This window comes from Thalassophryne amazonica, chromosome 5 (genome assembly GCF_902500255.1).
Source record: "Thalassophryne amazonica chromosome 5, fThaAma1.1, whole genome shotgun sequence".
NCBI lineage: Eukaryota > Metazoa > Chordata > Actinopteri > Batrachoidiformes > Batrachoididae > Thalassophryne > Thalassophryne amazonica.
In genome coordinates, this window is record NC_047107.1 from 43,149,343 (window position 1) to 43,171,412 (window position 22,070).

Here is a 22,070-nt window from a genome sequence, read left to right on the forward strand (position 1 = left end):
AAAAATAACTGAAAGAAGTATTTTCTTGGCACTAAAGCTCAGGTCCAGCAGCGTTGCCACATTTACTTTGAAAGTTACTTTATTTGTTACTTTTTACAGTTACTTCATTAGCAGCTGCGGACAACTTGTCAGCAGCTGCTGAATAGAACTAATAAAGTAACTGGTTAGATTACTAGTTACCTTATTAGTTACATTACTTATTAGTTACAAGTTGTCGGCACCTGCTAATAAAGTAACTGCATAAAGCTGCTAATGAAGTAACTGTATGCAGTAACTAAAAAAGTAACTTTTCAAAGTAACTGTGGAAACTCTGGGTCCCAGTACATATTGAACGAATCACAGTCCATATTCAATATATTATCTACATTACTGCATGTTGCACAAGATGAGGAATGTTGTTTCGGAGGAGTTTTGTATGTGCAGGTTGTTTCTGTAGCTGCACTGGATGGATACATGCAGTTTCATTGTATCTTGTATACAATGACAATAAAAGCTAAACTGAATTGAATACACAGAAAAAGATCCACCTCTTCAAACAGTACATGTAAAACAATTCTTTATTAAAATTATCTTATTTTAGTTGTTTCTTGGTTACTATGATAAATTTCGACAACATGAATTTCTTTCACAATGACATTATCTCAAATCATCACTGCATGAGCCTTCAGAAAACAATAAATCTAAATATTGTGAATACTGATGGAAAAAAAACAAAAAAGAGTGAAAGATTTGTTATAAATGGAGGTCATAGCATTTCAGTGATGAAAGGCTGCCAGCAGAAATAGTGAATATGCTCAAATCTTTCTGGAGTGGTGGCCAAGTGGTTAAGTGAGCTTGTTTCCAATGCGGAAAGTTTAAAATTCAAAACATTCCTCTCTATTCTCCAGTATGGAGTTGTGTCAGGAAGGGCATCTGGTGTAAAAGTTGAGCCAAATCAACATGCCGATCCACTTCGGATTTGCTATGGAGAACCAGAGTGGAAACAAGGGAGAAGCCGAAGGGACTTACTATTATTGGAGTTTATTTTGTTTAGTGCTTTGATTCCTGGGAAAGCCTGATATAAATAGTTTGTATTATTATTATTAGTAGTAGCCATGAATGCATGATTTTTCAGAATATAAGCCACACCTAAGCATAAGTCCCAGGACCTACCAAACTATTAAAAAACAAACAAACAAACAAACAACAACAACAAAAAAACGATTTATACTCCTGAAAATAGAGTAATTTTTCAAAGAATTGCTTAAAAAATTCTTGAAGGTGACTAAAGCATTCAAAGGCTTCTTTGCTAATGACATTTTAATATATACCGGTAGTCATAAAAATGTAACCTTATCCTTTAAAGTGACTGTGTGTAGTTCCGTCTTATGGCGATTTTGCAGATAGTGTGATGGTCACAATTTTTGTTTCTCTTCACTTTTTCGCTTCTTTGGCTTCTTGGATTCATGCTCTCTCATCTTCTCTTGTGATATGCAACATGTATGGTCTGCCATTTCACAAAAGTGTGGATTCTCAAACTTATTAGCCTGCACATTAGGCACTGACAACGATTTGATATGCATCTCGGTACACTACCAGAGGTACACTATCAGAGATACGATACATATAGCGATACATGACAATACTAACGATACGATGCGATACGATTCACCCCTGTTCCCGATTCGATGTGATTTGATATGTATTTGATGGCAATTCAATTCCTCACAATGTGATACGATGCGATTCAATATGTTGCAAAGAAATTATACCAAAAATTTAAATAGAAAATAAGAAGCTGCAATTCAGTATGGTACTATGGCATACTTCTTCTTCTGATTCTACCAGAGGCAGAGGATTTGTTTTACTCCTTATAAGCAGCAAATTTACCAGATTCAACATTAAGGCATGGGAGTTAGTTCCCTCATATTTGGAACCTGTTTGATCACATTGTCAGAACTTAAAAAGTACAACAATGTCAGAGTACCACCTTGGTAAAAGTAATTTGAGATACTTTCTTACCAGTTTTCCTGAGTTAGGGGGCGCAGCGGCAGCCACGGCATTCTTTCCAAATGACCTACATCTTGTCAACTTTCCCATCTTTTTTAAAAAAGCCAAAATATCTCCAAACATCTGATTTAAATGTTTTAGGTGCGTCAAAAATCTCCTACAACTACTGGCACCGTTGTCACGGGCCTCCATTCTGAAACAGATTTGTTGCGGTGGAAATGTGCTTTCAGGCTTCCATTGCAGAAGTGTGGTGCATTCAGTGTGCCTCGGAAAAAAATTGATGCAAGCACGCAGCGACCGATTCATCGTGATTTCACCACCCAGATGAATCGATGAGCACTGAATGACTCGATACACTCGAACAAGCACTGTGTGCAGATCTTGGAGCCAACATGACCCTTAATTGGAGTAAGCGGGTGAAAAAAAATGGATTAATTATGTACTGGATATGGAAGATAGGACACTAGATTCAGCAGGGACATCATTCTGCAAATCCGTGAGTGTGCTGTAGGCTTTATTATCATTATTTATTTATTCATTATTTATTTTATTTTGCTATTATTGGGAACAGTGGGGGAATTTCCACAGTCTATTCACATGGATAACAGTCGAATAATAAGAGCTGAACACTTTGTGTGCAAATGTGTCATTGGTCTTCAGCAGCATGAGACCGCTTCAGTGTGATACCAACTGCAACACTGTCGCTAAGTCGCGTCTCCAGCTGCTCTCCAACAGTCGCACTGAGATGGGACCGAGCTTTTGAAAACACATCGATTTGTTGTTGCAGATAAACCCATGGTTAGAAATGCTACATTCCATTTATGGTATTAAACACCTCTACTGTATGCGTAAATCCTGCACACTGTAGTTTTAAGGAGTGTGTCGGAAAAGTGTGATGGCTTTTGAAATATTTCTCCTCTTCTGGTATTATAGCCATTTGAATATGGTAAAGACAAAGATACACCATTGACAGTCATTTTAAACAAACCGTTGTGTTTTTGACTCTGGAATACTGGCAATACAACTCCAAACAGAGTGAATGGGACATTGTTTCAGCAGTGGGTGATAATGATGATCACTCTGCACTATTTTCCTCTGAGCCTTTAACTGTAGGTTGCGGTTCTATCTATTTCCAGCTTTTTGACAGCAGCTCTGGCTGCACTGTGGACTGATATTGATATGGATACATGTAATGTATTGTACGGCACCAGGCGCTCTGTTCAGTATCAGTTTTGTCATACAGATGAAGCTGTGGTTTCCCACTGGAGGCTGTCACTTGAGGACTCGGTCTACACGAAAGTAATTCCATGAGACTATCCATAGAGGGTTATGCTTACAGAAAGTGATCTGTCAAAGTGTTTTTAGATCACTGAATGTCTTTTAATCTTAAGATGATGAGCTCATGTTGAAGTCTCCTCCTCTTGGCTCTTGTGTTGCAATCATGCATCCTACTGCTACCCATTTTTGCCATCTCTCCCACCTCCCTCACTCCCGCCTCTTGCCATGCATAACTATCCAAACCAGTACATTCCTTTCTTCTTTGCTGAAGCCAGGGAGTATTTTCGTTCTCTCTCCATCCTCACAACTGCAGCAATTGCACAAACCTTTGGATCCAAGCATGCATATCTGCAAGGCAAACACGAGACAAAAACACAAGTGTGACTCCGTGAGTGTGTTTGCCACATGCAGCTTAATTAAATTGTCCTCCATCTCTTAACCTTCACCTCTCTCCATCTCTGTGTCAGGAAGCCCATGCTTTCATTAGAGCTGAGAAAGTAGAGGATGTGACAGAAGAGAGGATAAAAGCTGAGCTCAGCAAGGCCCAGGCCAGCGCTCCCACGCACTGGATCAGGAGGAGCTCCAGGTCGGCCGACAAGGAGGAGATAGTGGTGAGTCTACTGCAGTACCTGAGCTGTCCATCAGCTGGAGCCAGAGGTTTATTCATGCCCATATCTCAGGTGATCTGGTGATATTGTGTTTTTACTTCCAGTGTGCTCATTTTTGTGTAAGTTACAGTACCTATCAAAAGTAGTCTCTCCATTGGGATTTGACACATTTTTAAGCAGAAGTTGTAGTATAACCAGTTTCTTCAATCACAGACACTGAAACTTGTAACTCTTTAAGGATTATGCATGTCTTTATAGTTTTTAAATAATTTTTTAACCACCTTACTGTAAAGCTTTGCTGAAGTTGCAGGCAAAAACTGAACAGTTTCTCCAATCTCAGAAATCCCTAAATTTGACATTTTCTTTCAAACATGCATTTCTTTGTACCACGTTACCATAAAGCCAGGACTGATATGAAGCAACAGGCAAATGTTGAATGTACAGTTTCTCCAATCACAGCCACGAAAGCTTGTAACATATTCAGAGTGGCTATGGGTGTCTGAGATTCACTCTCGATTTGACATCTTGAATGAATAATGCCTTTCTTTGTATCACTTTAACATAAATCTGATGTGAACTAATAAGAAAAACTAAACAGACTCTCTAATCACAGCCACCAAAGCTTGTGATGCATTCAGAGTTGTAGTCAGGGTCTCTGTTTTTGTCTAGATTTGACATCTTTTTACATCCACCAAATTAGAGGGCGCCAGTAGATGGCAGTGTTCTTTGCATTTTGACCCATATACTGGATGGCAGTGGCAGTGGCACCCAGTTATATCACACGGTTGTTGACCTGAATCACAACTTAACAAACAGACTTTTCAGTTTTACAAATGCCTTGTTTTTACAAATGAAAAAAATGACATATTTTACAAAAGCACATTTATTTGTAAACACCAACACACAACACAAGTTAATATCCCTTAACTTGTGTTGGTTTTTACACAGAATGAATGAGTCAACCAATCAATGTGAGCGGTGGCTGAGTTTACCCATAATCGCTTTGGGCATCTGTGTGCGCTAATGATCAAAACTTCAGAATTAGTGCATTATTTTAAAATTAAAAGATATGTGTTATATTTTCACTTTGTACAAATGACAGAGTTGACATTATTGTCGTTATTCTATCCGGATTAAATTGATTTATAAATCAAAACCATAAGTAAAGCCTGCTTTCCTTTTCAAGATGTCTGCCTCATGGCTGGACAACTGTATGGTGTGAAGGAAAATTACTTTTTTTGTGTCAGCCTGGCGGCCAGTCACCTTCTGCTGGGGTAGAGTTGATCTCAGCTCCTCTCAGCTGCCTCACTGCTGCAAAATATGTACCAGACAGGAGCCAACAGGGTTTATAAATGTTTTTCACTGTTACTAACTACGCCAAAAAAAAAAGTTAGCGGTCTAAAAATGATCGGAACTAAATTTATCGGACGCTAATTGGTCCACTGATGGTCTTTGAAGTTAGCTGAAAACCTAATCTGCTAACAAAAAAGTTTGCTTTGGTAATTAGTGGTTAGCAGATGAGCAGAACTGTGCCCAACACTGGTTTGTTTGTCTGTTTGTGAACAGGCTGGAGCCCACAATTTTTCATATATAATTATGAAATTTTTACTAAAGATTCATATCCTGACAGGTAAGAAGTGATTCAGTTTTCAAGGTCATAGATCAAAGGTCAGTCAGGAAAAATCTTGGAAAATTGGAAAAATTCCTATCTTTAACATTGAACAAATTTTGAAAAATTCATAACTCTGTCAAAAAACATCAAATTTATTTCATATTTGGGAGCATTATGTAGGATCGTAGCCTTTATCGACTGACAAAGTTTGATCCGCATCGGATCCATATTGCAGATTTAGCAGATATTTGATATTAACATTAACATAACATATTAACATTAACAGAGCTGCATGGCACAAAGCAACGCCGTGATGAAGCCTCACAGGACATGTTCTGGCATGTCCAGCTCATGCACAATTTCTCGGATAGTCACACAACTGAAAAGCCACCGGAAACCATCTGAGCCATCTGAAAGCCATCCTGTGAGACCAACATGGAGGTGGTTTTGTTCCGCACCATGAGTGGCACGGTGGCGCATCCCTCCGCTCCTCTTTCCATGAAAAAAACTGTAACAGTGGAATGTGCCGAAAAAGTACTGATGTCCACGCCTTCTGCCTTTTTTTGTGGAAGTCAGACGACGTCCCGGATCAACAAAGCCTTCACGTTGGAAATGATCTGTTTGTTTCAGCGGGGTGTCAGCCTGTCGATCGGCGCTCCGAGTGTGCCGCGCTCTCAGACGCTGTGGGCGGTCTTTAAACCGGCTGGAGCACTCCTTAATCTGTGCAATCCCCATAAAATCGTCGCTGAAAGCCATATGAATTTTCCGAATGGTGTCCACCTGGAGGTCTCTCACAGTTTCTGGAAAAATTTGATGCAGCAAAGCTCCAAATTGTTCAGACATTTATTCGCAATAAAAATCTGACGAGAGGGGTGGACCACTGCTCACACAAAGCCTGCTCACAGATGAATGACGCAACCGACAGGCGTGAAAAAACACGCATGCGCACGAAGGTTCAAGCTTGGCTGATGCAATCACACGTGATTCAAATTCATATGGTTTTTGCAAAAAATAAAAAGGTCGGATACTTTTCTAACAGACCTCGTATATATATCTTATTCTGAACACTACTGTACGTTGCACTGGGATACAAATTAAACAACTGCAAGTTAAAAATAATATACAACTGAGGGTATTTTAGCATTGCATTACATTTTATTTATGTTATGGTTGGCTTTGGCTGTGAGTTGAAATGATGTAATTTAAAAAGGAAGTGTTTTTGTGTGTGTGTGTGTGTGTGTGTGTATGAAAAGGTCCAAAGCGGTAAATTAAAACAACACTGATTATTGTACGATTTCTAAAATGTGTTTTCTACTTACTTTTATTTGCTGCAGGGCACAAACTACAGGAAAACTAATGCTGCCATGGAGATGAGACGGATAAACAGGGACTTCTTCTGGGCACGTGCTGAGGTTTGCAGAAAAGTATTTGATATCAGAGAGGCTGACATGTTGCAGGAGGGCAGTTTCTGATAAATAAAACTGAAGTTAAAAGTGTGATTTGCCCTCCTCTCCTTGTCTGTCAGCGTGAAGAGGACGAGAGGAAGGAAGCGGAGAGGAGACGAGCAGTGGAGGAAAGACGGCGCCTCGAAAGAGAAAGAGTTCTGACAGAACAGAGGGAAGCAGAAGAAAGAGACAGAAAGATGAACGAGAAGTTGCAGATGATTGAGGAGCAGAGGTTTGTTTTACATCAACAGCACCCTCCAGTGACCGTGCTGGGTCTGCAGCAGGACAGTAATCATTTCTGTCTCACAGAAGAAAGCAGGCTGAGCAAGACGAAGAACTGCGCAGGAAAGAGAAGTCACGATGGGTGAGATGAAATTCACATTTATCCATACTGTGTTTGTGCATGAGCTCAGAAGTGAACCTACATTTTACAGGTTTGTATGTTTTTAGCAGACTCGTCTCAACAAAGTGGGTGAGGTCTACAACTAAGTAAAGGCCCGGTCACACGTACACGGCGATCGCTGAACGAAGGAAAAAAGTCACAAAGTCACAAATTGTTGAGAAAAAGTGGACAAATTAGCCGTCATCACCAAAAATCCTGCGAGTGCAGAGCACGTAAAAGAACGAAACAAAACTGAAACTAACAAAAGAAAAATGAAGCAAACGGCGACCTTGACGCTTTGAACAAAATCAAAATGAAACATTCATGATGACGTGACTTGACAGCGGGTATCAGACCGAGCACCAGCCTGTGCTCTGCACAGCACCTTCAGCTGGCGATTTGGTTGTCTTGACAACAGGTTTGTCTTCACAGGTGCAATGTGCGTGCACACACGCACGTTCCAACCAGAGACGGCTGCAGTGTGCTTAAACAGTTAAGTAGTCGATAAACGTTCTATTGTTTCTGTATGAAAACGTTGCTTTTCATCCCACACATGTACGAGTCACGTTCAGCTCGTCGGATCTTTGGTTACTGATCCATTCAGATATTGTTAACGTTCGTGCAAGACGTCGGACTTGGGAGGTTGGATGAAGAGGGACAACAATCAAACGGAACGCAGACGGTACGGGAACTACGTAAATGATGAGGACCCGTCAAGACAGAAAGCAATACGGACAACGTGAGGTTGTTTTGTTGTCGTTGGGATTCGTTCACATTTTTCAACAGTTTGAAAATTCTGAAGAAGTGCCAGCTACAGGAACAAAGCTGGACAACAGTTAAACGCTGTCTCCAAACGTCAACATAAGCCCAGATTTCTTGTTTCATTTTGGCTTCGGTGTCCTTTGTTAGTGCTGTGTGACTGACCGGGGCTTAAGGCTGCAGCTAACAATTATTTTCAGTGAAGATTTTTTTTACCATTAATTGCTTCATCATTACTGATGCTGCCAGAGTCCTACGCTCTTGTGAGAAATGGCTTTGAGCAATATATCTTAAGAATATGTGGTTTGAGTTTCATCAAACTTGTCAGGTACATTCAGCTTATGGATAGGAAAAAGTGGTTTGATTTTGATTAGGATCTGTTGCCGGTCAAGGTCAAAGGTCATGTTAAAATATATTAAAAGCAGCTAAGGTTATGAAAATCAAATCAGATATTCTGTTGGTAGCAAAATTTTACTGTTTAAAAGGCCATGTAATATTTTCTCTATAAGCCTGATCCTTTAAAATGTGGGTGTGAGTTTGCAAAATTGTGCCACACGCAGTTTCTCACAGTCAATGAAGCTATCTAAATTCCTTGTACATTAGAAATATGTAGCTAATTTCTTGAAAACCAGTCAATTAAACCAGTTTAAATCCAGTTTCAGCCAGTTCAACACTGATTCACAACTGTTAAATGCCAGTTCAAAACAGTTCATTGCTTAAAAGCACATTGTGACCAGTCTGCCCTCTGCGCAGGTCCTTTTAAACCAGATTATCCAATATAACCATATTAAAGACAGTTTTACAACATGATCCTGCTGTATTAACAAAATGAAACACAAGACAATATATAATTCATGTTACTTTAAATGTTTGAAGCTGTTTGAAAACAGTCCGTGTAAAACTTTGAGCCTTGTCCTACATCTGGTGCAAAGCAGTGCAAAGTGTAGTCAGTGGTATTTTCCAGCCAACATAGTTATCATTTTCACATCCAGCACCCATACTGTTTAAGTTGTGCTCATATGTGTGACCATGAGGTGGAGTCAGACATTTCTATTATGAGGCAAGAGAAAGTGGTTGTGCCACAGAAAACTACAAACCTTTTCAAAAGTTATTTTTCTGCTATTTATATGGCACCACATTCAGATACTGACGAAGGGCAATTTGCCTGAAACTTTACGTTTTGTTAAAAAAACCTTTTTTTGTATGGGAGCGTTGTGGTTGTGCGTATCATTCTATTTCTGTTTTTGGTACAACTTTTCTTGATTCAGCATGCCTTTTACGTGTTTTGAATGTGCATGTCTTCGCTGCATCACCATATTCAGATATGCCTTATATTAGTGGGTTCAGGAGAAATGTACACTCTGCTTGTACACACATGAGCACTTTAGTCCTCGACCTCCTCATCATCATCACTCATCAAATGTCAATAAAAACAGCAACAAAATGAAAATCATCAGAGGGTTGATACACCCTGCACACTCTATATACCATGATATACGAGGTCGATTAGAAAAGAAAAAAAACTATATGGATTTGAATCACGTGCGATTACACCAGACACGCTTGAACCCTCGTGCGCATGCATGAGTTTTTTCACGCGTGTCGGTGACGTCATTCGCCTGTGGGCAGGCTTTGAGTGAGCACTGGTCCAGCCCTCTCGACTGAAATCCTTTGTCTGAGATGCTGCTGGAGACGGCACGCGTTGCTTTATCAAAATTTTTTATGGACCTGTGAGGGATATCCGAGTGGACACTATTCGAGAAATTCTGCTGGTTTTCGGTGAAAAGTTTAACGGCTGATGAGAGGTTGTGGAGTTTCTTTCGCTTTAAGGACAGCTCACAAAGCGGATCGGCGTGGCGCGGTCGGAGGTGGTGTCCGTTTGGCTGTTTTGAGCTGAAAACATCCTAATTTAAGGCTCTGTTCACCCAGGACGTCGTCAGAGAACAGAGAAGTTTCAGAAGAAGTCGGCATGAGGAGTTTATGCAGACATTCCACTGTTAAAGGAGATTTTGGAATGAAAGAACGTGCGGGCAAATTCGCCGAGTCGGTTCCTTGACAACGCCGCAAATCCGTCTGCGCCGCGACAGGAAAAACACCTCCGTGTTGAAAACCATTTGTAAAATCAGGCGGCTTTTGATGGCTTTCAACAAGTGAGTATCTGAGAAATTGTTTAACAGCTGGGCATATTCCAACTTGTCGGTTAAGGTTTCCAATGGAGGTGTTTTTCCTGTCGCGATCCCCCGCGGTCGGGTCCGGCCCGACATGCAACTCTGCCCGCACGTTCTTTCATTACAAAATCTCCTTTAACAGTGGAATGTCCGCATAAACTCCTCATGCCGACTTCTTCTGAAACTTCTCTGTTCTCTGACGACGACCTGGGTGAACAGAGCCTGAAATGTGGAAGTTTTCAGCTTGAAACAGCGAGATGACGCCGCCTCGGAGTGCAGATCGCCGTCAGGCACCATGGGCCGTCCTTAAAGCGACACTTACAGACTAAAATCTCTCATCAGCCGTTAAAATTTTTACCGAAAACCAGCTGAATTTATCGAATGGTGTCCACTCAGTTGTGCCTTACAGTTTTTGAAAAAATTTTGATCAAACAAAGCAGCAGTCTCTGAGCCATTCCTAAACAATGAAAAAATCGACGAGAGGGTGGGCCACTCCTCATTCAAAGACTGCCCACAGGCGAATGACGTAACCGACAGGCGTGAAAAAACTCTCGCATGCCCACAAGGGTTCAAGCATGTCTGATGTAATCACACGTGATTAAAATCCATATGGTTTTTGAAAAAAATAATAAGGTCGGATACTTTTCTAACAGACCTCGTAAATGTTCACATAAGTATACATATGCGTGGAATGGTGTTTTTGACTATATATGACTTTGTCACATGACTTCATTATGAAGTCATTCATACCAACAAATCAAAAATATTTTGCTGATCAGTATATGCTTTAGACCATTCATCTGTGCTTTTTTGTTGTTGATATGTGCAAAAAAGTGTGTTTTGGGCCACATTTTGCTTGACCTTTGACCAAAGTACCCCAAAATCTCATCACCCCTAGATATCTGTCCAAGTAAAATCCCACCAGGTTTGGTCCATTTAGACTTCTTGACTGTTGAGATATACATAAAAAGAAGTGTTTTTATGACTGTTTTATTTGATCTTTGGCCTTTCATCAAAATACTACAAAATATAAACACCTCTAGATATCTATCCATGTAATATCCCACCATCCCACCATGTTTGGACCATCTAGACTTCTTGACTGTTGAGCTATCCTCCTGACTACCAGGACATACACACACACACACACACACACACACACACACACACACACACACACACACACACACACACACACACACACACACACACACGTTACTTTAAAAGAGATATGTGCAATATTATATTTTCACTTTGTAAAAATGACAGAGTTGCCATTAATGTTGATAAACTGTCCGGAATGAGTTGTTTTTAAATTAAACCATAACTGAAACGTGCTTTTGGATTCAGGTGTCCCTGCCCACTGTCTGAGTCGATGCATGTTGAAAGTCAGTGATGCTTTTTTTTTTTTTTAATAGCAGCGGGCCGGGTGCTTAAAGACAGAAGCTCTGGCTTGTTGTTTGTTTTTGGTTTGTGATCGCCTTTGAATTTATCCAGCAGCACTTGCGACAGCGTACCGAGTCAATACTGAAAGTTAGCTGTAGCTTCTGCTAAATTTTTTAGCGGTTTATCAGTTTGGCATTATAAAAGTTAACTTTTCAGTTAGCGGATTAGCGGTTGTTGAAGCTAAGCTTTTGGTTAGCTGCACCCACCGCTGGGCTTTGGGATGGTCCTAATGGTGTAGATAGCATATTGGATGGTTGGAAGAGGAGAAGGAGGAGTTTGATACTTTGGTGGCTGCTCCTGTACATGTTCTGATTTGACCTTTGTATGAAGATCCATTTCCTCACAAGAAACCCATTTCAGTCTGCCACCAGAATAGCAAAGAGCTAAAGTCAGGTGCACACTGCTCTGGTTTCATTCATGTTACACCCAACACACACCCATGATTAATTAAGAGACTAAATACAACCCATTTGCAACTTTTTCTTTCCTGTTTACACTGTGTGAAATGTGGGGTAACGTGGAGTTGGACGCACCTCAAACGCACTGGCACCATTTGCTTTGCAGTGTGTGCTACAGATAGCCAAGATAGGGCTCTTAATGCAGTCCTTGTGACATCATAAAATCGTTTCATAATAAATAATATATAATAATTATGAGTGTCACTGGGATAGCTATACATAAGGCATGTTAATAGAACGCAATAAAAAGCAATGTTACAATGTTGAAAAAAATATGTTAAACATATTGAATCATGTGTGGACCTGCTTCAAACCTGGACTTAATGCAAACAGTCAGACATATATGAACACACCTCTGTGTTCCCTTAATTATGGCTCAACAGTAACGTGAGGAAACATGAACAATCACAGCGACAGACATGCAGCAGTTTATGCCGTCTGCACTTTATGATCCGCTGGCACTTGTTTTTTTCCCCCTTATGAACCTGCAGTATATCAGAATATAAAAATGCTTGTGTGTGTGTGATTGCTCCTGTATTTCTTTGATGACAGGAGCAGCAGCAGAGGGAGCATGAGGAGGATATGAGGGCACGTCTGAGAAGGAGCGAGTCCATAGAGAAAGCAGCAGTAAGTGAATCCAAGGCTGCTATAAACCTTTAAATCTAACATTAGAACATATTTGTTTTGAAATAGTGCATCGCTGCATAACCTGAATAGGTCACAAATGAGTCGTAAGAGGGGTAGCTTTTGGTAAATCTGACAAAGAAATACCTAAGGATGACTAATGATGTAAGGTTCTTGTGTGTTTTGATTGACGTTCCTCGGCTTGCAGGAGGCTGCAGTGTTAGTGTCCCAGCGCTCTATGAATCCTCGGGAGTTCTTCAGACAGTTGTCATCATCATCATCACTAAGTCCCACCAGCCCCGGATCCTCCCGCACTGGTTTGTACCCTCAGTGCTTTGTTGTGCTCTTGAAGTTTCAGATGAGCGCTGAGAAACAAAAGATCGGCATTGAATTGTGCGTCTCCTCTAAGCTTCTTATTCTTCAAGTTCCTAAAAGACGGACATTTTTTTTTTCCTTTTTCTCTGCAGGGAAACCGTTCAGACGATACCAACGCAGCCTGACAGACACCGCGTTCATCTTCTCTAAAGCAGAAGAAAACGCAGCAACCTCTCCACTGGTCTCGCCCTTCTCCAGGACCCCTCCCTCTCCACTGTTTCGCGCCACATCTCCCTCTGCCAGCGCAGATTTACACCCTGTCGCCTCTCCGCAAAGACTGAGGGCCGTCTCACCGCCCGCGTCACCTCTTCAGCCTGCAGCGCCGGTCTCGGCTGTCCCCAGTGTCCCATCAAATAACAGCCAAGTTCAGGATGCTGTCGAACCCAAAGCTCCATCACCCACAGAGCCTTCTGCACCGCCGGCCTCCCCGACTCTACTAGCTGCCTTCTCACACAATTCATTAAAAAGCTCTCAGCCAATTCCAGAGGCTATGCCGCCCTCGCCTCCAAATACACCCTCTGATGTCCAGCTGGAGGAGCCGACTTTCTGCTTTGAGACAGGTGTAGAGCCACAGCCACCAACAGCTCCACTTCCACAGAGACCAAACACAGGTGAGGAGACAGCAATACTTCTGCTTTCTAATGAAAAACATCATAGACTGGAGACCACATAAGCCTCAGTTGTTTAGAAACAATTTCACAGGCCATTATGTTTGCACAATTCTGAACAAAGTAAAGCAAAGTGGGGAGCAGGGCAGGTATCTCTGGAGAGGCTGTGAACGTGAATCCCCAGAACGTGAATCAGCTTCAAACCGTGACTTACCTGCAAGCAATGAATTGCAAAACATGAATACTGAAAAAAATATCTCCCAAAAAGTGAATGTACATCTCGCAAAATGTGAATTTGGTGTACTGTACATGCTTGGCTGAGGAGCCAATGGTGCGAAGCTGCCATCAGTGGAATTATGACTGTGTGCCTGTCACTTTCACTGCACCACAGGGCTTTGTGCGACCCCTCAGCTTGCGCGCATCTGACAGTTGTACTGCCGCAGTCAAACGTCCTACCTGCCACTGTCCCCAGAGTGGGTCACGCCGAGCGCTTGACACCAGAGGCGTGAGCCTGCTCAGGGCTCACCTCCCCACTTCACTGGGTGTAGTGACACCCACCCCCTCAAAGAAAATAAAATATTTCTGCAGAGATAGGGTTTGCGATCAAGATTTCTTGAAGTACTTGATCTGTAAACTGATATCTGTAAACTACTTAAACTGAAAGAAAATATCTATCATGAATGATTTTCGCGTTCTGTGACTTACATTTTGCGAGACCTGCGTTCACGTTTTGAGGGATATTTTATTCATAGTTTGCCCCAAAAATATTAACGGTTCACAGATATTCACAGTTTGCATAAATTTTTATTAATGGTTTGCAGAAAATTCACAATTTGCAGCAGACTCACATTTTGGAGGTCAACAGAGGCCCGGAGTGATTGCAGTGGGGGTGTGATCTACTCAGGAGACAATCTGACCTGCATCAGTATCTGAATTTATTTGTTGTTTGTGAGAATGATAAGCCAGATTGCACAGTGGATGAAAGGTGAACCGGTGTCGGCAGACCGAACGGTCCCCCTCTAAAACTTGGTCCGCCATGCCTTCACTGCGCATGCATCATTTGGGACCACAGCAGCACGTCTGAGATGGACTCTCTACATCCAAAGCGATCAAAGGGAATAATGTAATAATTAAGCATCAGATGACAAGGTAAAACCTCTTAAATCATTCTGAAGTCAGTTTAGAATGAGCAGAAATGAGGCAATAATCGGTGAGTTATTACTGATGCTTTGAAATGACGGAGGCGCAGTGAATGCATCAGCAACTCCTCTGGCTGTGGCGCGCTGATCGCTTCCTCTGTCTTTTATTGTGAAATAATGCTGAATTTATGTGGAAATGATTGTTGTACAAAAGCTTCAGCTATCTGTTGCTGAGATAGATGATGACTAGAGTGAAGTTTTAAACAGAAACGAGGTGATAATCAGTGAACCACGGCTGTCGCATGTCGCAAATGATGTCGCAAATGATGCATGCGCACTGAAGGCAGGGCGGACCGATTGTTGGGGGGGGGGGGGGGGGCTGCTCGGTCGGCAACACCGGATTCTGGTGATAAACTCAACATGGACGGATTTTTAACATTTTGCTGTTCAAATGTAGATGTTCAATCAGTGATGTTTTTGTGTTTAACAACTCAAATTTGTAACTTTCATAGATCATATTCATCAACTACAAATTAAAAACTCAATAATAACGCTACAGTTGGAACTACCGTACTTTAACACCTAAATGTACCTTTTACAAGAAAATAACTTTGAATAGCCTACATCATGTTAATTTACTGAATTGACAGTTATGTTTTGTGCTTTGTTTTGTGTTTTGTGATTTCCTCTCGACAGAGCTGGACTCTAATGTGAAGCCTGAGTTGATCTGTGATACTGGCTTCAAAGTCCAGGCTGTGCTGATAGAGGAGGACGAGGACGAGGATGTGCAGGAAGAAGAAGAAGACGACAAGTGTGAAACACAACCTCAGCCTTGTGCCGTCACCACGGAACCAATCCAGCCTGAGGAAGAGGAGCAAGAGCAGGAGGAGCTGTCAGAACAGAAAGCTGACTCTTCACCACCGGAGGAGTCAGGGGAGGTGGTGACACGAGAAGACAGAGAGGAAGAAGTGACGGAGAACATCCAGACTGAAGACAGTCAGGCCCCTGCCGAGTGTGTTCTAGAGAAAGAGTCAGCAGTCACAGGTAGCCCCATCTGCTTTCTTTAACTCATGTGATTTTTATTGCATTTTTAATTTCAAGCTGTTACAAAATATCAACCAGTGCATCTAAAATTATAAATATCATGTGGTGGAATGTGAGAAATAAAGAATTTCACTATAACATTATTTTAGAAGCTGAAGACATTTGTCAACAATTAAAGCAAGACACCGTCGTCCTGGTAACTAACGGGATGACGAATGGGGAGGACACAGCGGCACAGAACGGCATAGGTTTGACTTCTAATGATTTTACATTAAAATGATTATATAATGCTGCTAATGTGCTACAATGTTTAAGTGTTTTTAAAGCTGCCAGAGAAATGAAGTTTGGAGTCTTCACCTGGGTAGGGTGACCAGATGTCCCACTTTGTGCCCCCAATTGAGATGGTTTCTGGCGTTGTTATTGACAGTTAGGCTTCAGTTTTGAAATCTGTGTTTTAAAAATTCATGTTTTAAAACACACATAAGTGCCACCAACGTTCAAAAAGTTGGTGTTTTTTTTTCACTATGCAGGCACAGAATATTCCCAAAACACTGTAACTGAAGAGCAGCTACTTATTTTGTAATTTTGTGTTTTGATTGTTGCAATGTGTATGCTGGTTGTGGTAATGGTTATATGGGACCAAAATAGTTTGTGTTTTCCATTTTATTGCAATTCCACTACTTATTAATTTTATATTTATCACAGTTTTGCACAAAAAATGTTTGAAAATGGCTCTGCTTCATGTGAAATATGTGCGAGCAATGCACTTAAGAATACAGTAGCTGTCATGCAGTTGCCACAGTATTGCTCTTTTAAGAGAAAAAAATACAGTGATATATTTATGCTGTTGCAGCCTTTGCTTCAAAATTATACTGTGGCTAATGGACTGCATTTATATAGTGCTTTTCTTCTACATCAGAAGCTTAAAGCGCTTTACAACCATGTCTGACATTCACACTCATAAACCGATGTCAGGGTGCTGCCATGCAAGGTGCTCACTACACACTGGGAGCAACTAGAGGATTAAGGACCTTGCCCAAGGGCTCTTAGTCATTTTTCCATCTTGTTGGGTTTTGAACTGAGGATCCTCTGGTCTGAAGCCCAATGCTTAACCGCTAGACCATCATCACCTCCCACTGTGGTATAAATTTTAGGTCAGAGCTGCCCAAATCTGTTCCTTTCCAAATCAAAAGGACTGATATATAATAAATTTTAAAAAAGGACACTTTTAGGCTCCATCTCTACAATTGAAAATAAGTAATATTTGTAACTAACGCATAAATACTCGTAAGTCCTGAAAAATAAGCTAGCATAGTGGACGTAACCTTTAACTGAATATCGTATTCGCTGGTTGGAGAGCCCAGGGCCAAGCATCAGCCCCTCACCTTTTTCAAAGAAATTTGGTGAAGCACCTACCCGAAATTAAATTAAATTACATTTAGCACATTTGACGAACGAGAAAAGGACAAAAATAGAAATAAATAGGTGTTGGCTAGATTGTTGATGTTTTTCACACTGTTCTCCACCAGAGCGATCCTTGAGCCCATCTGACACTGAAATGAGTTCCCCAGACGTGCCAGTCTGTCATGTTCATCATGACAAGGTGACAGAGGAGGAGGAGGATGTTGCTGAAGATGAGCAAGAGGGAGTCCCTGAAAATGGACAAATGGTATTGACAAGCGCAATCTACTCTTATTGTCTTAAATTGGCTGAATAACACTTTCTCACCCCAACTGGTCACTACAACAAGTTAGGTGCCCCAGTTGCATCATTTAGTGATGGGTGGGGTGCTTTTTTTAAAACATTTGTGTTATTTCTCTTTGACAGCCCACTGAATTATGTGCTTTATTTCCACGTCATCAGGGAAATGCATTCATGTTTTGGCTATGGTCATGCTTATAGTTAAGGTTAGGATTGGGGTTACAGGTAGGGGTATGGTTGGGAATAGTGTTAGTGTTTCCCGACTTGACACACAGTGATGCAGTGGTGGTATCCAAATTGTCATATATTGATGTCTCGTCACAATGAACATCATGCATCAAAATGTGAGAGCTTGGGTGTGAGACTGTGCTGGTCCATACACAACACGAGGGGTGGCCAACAAACTACCTTCACCTCAGAAGGTAGTTTCTCTGATGAGCTCCTCCGCTCAATGGAAAATCGTGATCATGCGAGAAATCATCTGCTGAAGTGATCAGAAAAGCTTTGGTCCCACCGAATAATAAAGCCATGAAGAATGAGCCATGCATGGATTTGTCGGAAATTTCAGTGATTATTGGAATAATGAGCCACGTATATGAACATTGCACAAACAGTTAAAAAACACTGCATGGGAGTGCGAGTGATTGCGTCAGTGCACACAGCACAGCTCTTCTGATCAATTATAACGAGATGTTAAATGTATCATAAACATAGTTTTACAGCTGCTCATAAAGAAGGAATGAACATGCAACTGTTTTACCAAGGCATTACAATATAAACATTACAAATAATTACCTTTTAGGCTGTTCCAAATACGTTCTCCACCTCATGCAGTGCAGGAAAAAGAGAGACAGAAAAGTGGCAGCTGTAACGGTCCTGTGTGATTCCAGAAGTGATTAGAGGTGTTTTCAGCAGCCAACTCTGAGTGAAAATTATTAATTTTATATATAATGTCCAGCACACAAACCACAACAAAGTGTGCGAGAGGGTGGAGACAAAATAGCCTGTCCTGTCCTCATAGCCGCCAGGTACTCGGATAATGGGTTTCTAACAGCCTCATCCTCACCACAAACATGCCTCTAACATCCATGTTTGTCCTCGTAGTACCCCGGACAAACTGCCCCACGCTTTTTGCTAAATTTTGAACTTCTTGAAATTAGCGCCATGCTCAGCGATGAGCCTTGTTAATATTCTGTCTCTAAGAGCCTCTCAGAGCCACTATTCTCCCATGTTTCGTGAATAACTGGACTCGTACCAAAAAACAATGCTACATGGCTCATTATTCATCGTTCATTATTCGGTGGGTCCAGGGCTTAAGGAAACCGTGCACTGTCTTGGCCTTTCGTGGCACATTGTTACCCACTCCTGCACTACACAGTGATATAACATATGAGCCTTGTATGGGTGCCTCATCAACATAATGCAGAAGAGTATTGCAGAAAACCTGAATAACACAGGATACACATTTACACTGTGGTGCCTCTATCCGTGCAGACATGACAACACGTTATGATGTAACCATTCACATTACTGAGGTTTTGAACATGCTTGACCTGTTGTGATGTAGTCTGAAGTTTGGTGCAGTAGGTCTGTAAGTACTGCAGTGCAGCATGCCCTTCTCTGTGATCCCTGCTTAATGTGCATTTATATCAAATTATTGTGTAGTTACAGGCCACTTTACACCAAACCATCTCCAAAATCCCAATGTGTTTTAACTGTCAACTATAAATACATTCAGCCAGTGTCAGTAATGTGTATCAGTACTAGATTTCTTTAAAAAAAAAAGTAGTAATAAATATTATTAAAATTTATCAGATTTCCTTTCATTGGGATTATCATATGTATCATGTTTATTTTTGTGTAAATGGTAAAATGTTGCTTCTCTCATTGTTAAACAGAATTCCAAAATGATTGATAAATTACATCTGGAACTCAATTAGCACCAAATTTGAATGCTAAGATTGATTATTCAACCAAATTTCACAATGATCATCTGAAATAATTTTGATTAATTCTGCAAACAAGCATGGAGGGTGTCATAAAATCTAGAAACTTTACAGAAAATGGTGTATTTCGTGTTTGCTTTTCTCTAGTCTTCCTTGTGAACTTTAGATAAAGAGGACATTTACTTTAAGATTACAGCTTTCCTCTGATGTTGTCTACCTTTCTCCTGCAGGTTTTAGCCGAGGCACAAATGTGCGTCCGAGCTCTGTACGACTACCAAGCAGGTAAGCTGCCATTTAGAGGATAATGGACGTACATAAAATGTCTGCACTTAAAATAATTACACCATGATTATCAGGCCTTCAGAGTTTTATCTTGTGTTTCAAACAGAGGACGACTCTGAGATCTCCTTTGAACCAGGTGACATCATCAGGGACGTGGAAACAGTGGACAAAGCCTGGTGGAGGGGGTGGAGCAAAGATGGCCGGCAAGGCTTGTTTCCCGCCAATTATGTAGAGACTATATAGATCCGCCCGGGGAGGCCGTGTGCCCTTGCATTTATGCATGTTTTTACTTTTACCCCACCACAAAAAAAGCTTGTGGAAAACAACAAAGAACGTATTTTCATGTACTCTGAGAAAAACAGAAAATACCCAGAAGCGTCCTGCCTCATTTTCCAATTCATATAATTGGCTTTTTTTTTTTTTTTTTTTTTAGGGGCTCAAAATAGGTTGGTGAAAGGGATCAGATCATGATGAGAAATGATCACATGCTTTTCTTTTAAGAAACTTTTATTTTTTAAATAGTGTATTGTCGTCTTTTCTGGTGCACATAACAGCCATTCCATTCTGCTTACTGTTCTGCTGTGTTATCTTACAAAAAAAAAAAAAAATCATCTCCTATTCTTGTCCTGTTTGTATAATCAACACAAACATAGAGATTTTATAATCATCTTCCTGAGTGTTCTGATGGTGAACTACATTTGTTATTGCCCGACTCTGAATTGGTCTTCAGAACACAAAATAATAGTACAACTTGACACTTGTCTTTTTTAAAACAAAGTAAATGTGTTTGTGTTCTTCTATGCATTCCTTTCATAGATTTTATGAAACTGAAGCATTATATTAACACTCATAATACTCAATTGATTTCTTCTCCATATTTCAGTCGTGAGTAATATGTTTTATTGTACATAAAAATGTATAGGAACATCAAAGATATTCTGTATGTGGCTTATGTTCTTATTTTCTTTGTATTTACTCAAAAACAAATATATAGCATTCACAGCCTCACAGTGTGTTATTATGATTTCTGCTTGACTGCATTCACAGCTGGTTTTCAGCAAACACACTTTTTCAGTTACTCTGATATTTAACGTGTAACGATGCATCGTGAATCTTGAATCATGATAGTTGAAGCTGGTATTGAATCATATAAAAAAAACAAACAAGCAATTATTATCATGATACTATGAAAAGTCAACTACTGCATTGTAGAAATGACTACTTGCATAAGGATAAACTATAACGCAATGTTAAATACACTCAGAAAAATGGCTTATTGGATGAACTCAATTCAATTATGTGCAGGATTTCCATCTAATAAATATATGTAGCCCCAACTCAAATAAAACACATCTGTACAAGATAATGTAATTTAATTTAGTTGGGACTACATATATATAGTTGGAATCCAATCCAATGAGTCAGCTTTTTGAATGTATCACTCAAACAAATGACTCATGGGATGAACTCAATTCAATTATGGGCAGGGTTTCCATCTAATAAATATATGTATGAACAGACTGAAACAGAATGTGAAATTATAACTTCTTAAATACCTCTTAAAATAGGTCAAGGTTAGCCATCTTTGAACTTTTCCAAGGTGAATTTGAAGACTGGCAGTAATAGGACTGGACGTATGCTTAGCACAGACAGACGGACAGATGAATGGATAGATGGGCGGACAGACGGATGCAAAGACTTTGCAATACCCGATGGCCATATATGATGGCCTCAGGCAAAAATAATATATAAAATATACAAGTAGGAAACAGACAAGATCAAGGCTTACAATTTATACTTCAGAATGTTTTTCTTTCAAATTAAAACTTTCAACACAAATGACTTTCTACATAACTGGTAGGAACAGTTACATAATTATGTAATATCAGTTATCAAGTTGTTCACCAATGAATATGGCTTTATACACCCTGAATCATAGGTATCATATACCTATAAATGATAAATGTATGGTTTTCTGAAAGGTGTATAAAGCCATATTCATTGATGAACAACTTGATAACAATTTTATCATATACAGTGGTCCCTCGTTTATCGCGGGAGTTACGTTCTAAAAATAACCCGCGATAGGCGAAATCCGCGAAGTAGTCAGCGTTATTTTTTTTACAATTATAGATGTTTTAAGGCTGTAAAACCCCTCACTACCCACTTTATACACTTTTCTCAAACAGGCATTAACATTTTCTGA

General features: G+C 40.4%; 1 protein-coding gene across 3 annotated transcripts in view; it reads left to right on the plus strand.

Annotated features, from left to right (window-relative positions):
- si:dkey-40c11.2 (drebrin-like protein A) overlaps positions 1-20,872 on the plus strand; it is a 117,731-nt gene extending 96,859 nt beyond the window's left edge. Inside the window, exons 5-16 of one of the 3 annotated variants that reach the window (XM_034170075.1) lie at positions 3,735-3,878; positions 6,822-6,899; positions 7,013-7,164; positions 7,242-7,296; positions 12,698-12,772; positions 12,978-13,086; positions 13,237-13,704; positions 15,585-15,935; positions 16,085-16,183; positions 17,465-17,604; positions 19,813-19,864; positions 19,939-20,872. In XM_034170075.1, coding sequence (XP_034025966.1) covers positions 3,735-3,878; positions 6,822-6,899; positions 7,013-7,164; positions 7,242-7,296; positions 12,698-12,772; positions 12,978-13,086; positions 13,237-13,704; positions 15,585-15,935; positions 16,085-16,183; positions 17,465-17,604; positions 19,813-19,864; positions 19,939-20,096 — 1,881 coding nt within the window. In that variant the 3' untranslated portion in view covers positions 20,097-20,872. Of the gene's footprint in view, positions 1-3,734; positions 3,879-6,821; positions 6,900-7,012; positions 7,165-7,241; positions 7,297-12,697; positions 12,773-12,977; positions 13,087-13,236; positions 13,756-15,584; positions 15,936-16,084; positions 16,184-17,464; positions 17,605-19,812; positions 19,865-19,938 lie in introns of all 3 variants that reach the window. The other 2 variants (XM_034170076.1, XM_034170074.1) reach the window with 2 other exon arrangements.
- Positions 20,873-22,070: the final 1,198 nt, after the last annotated feature.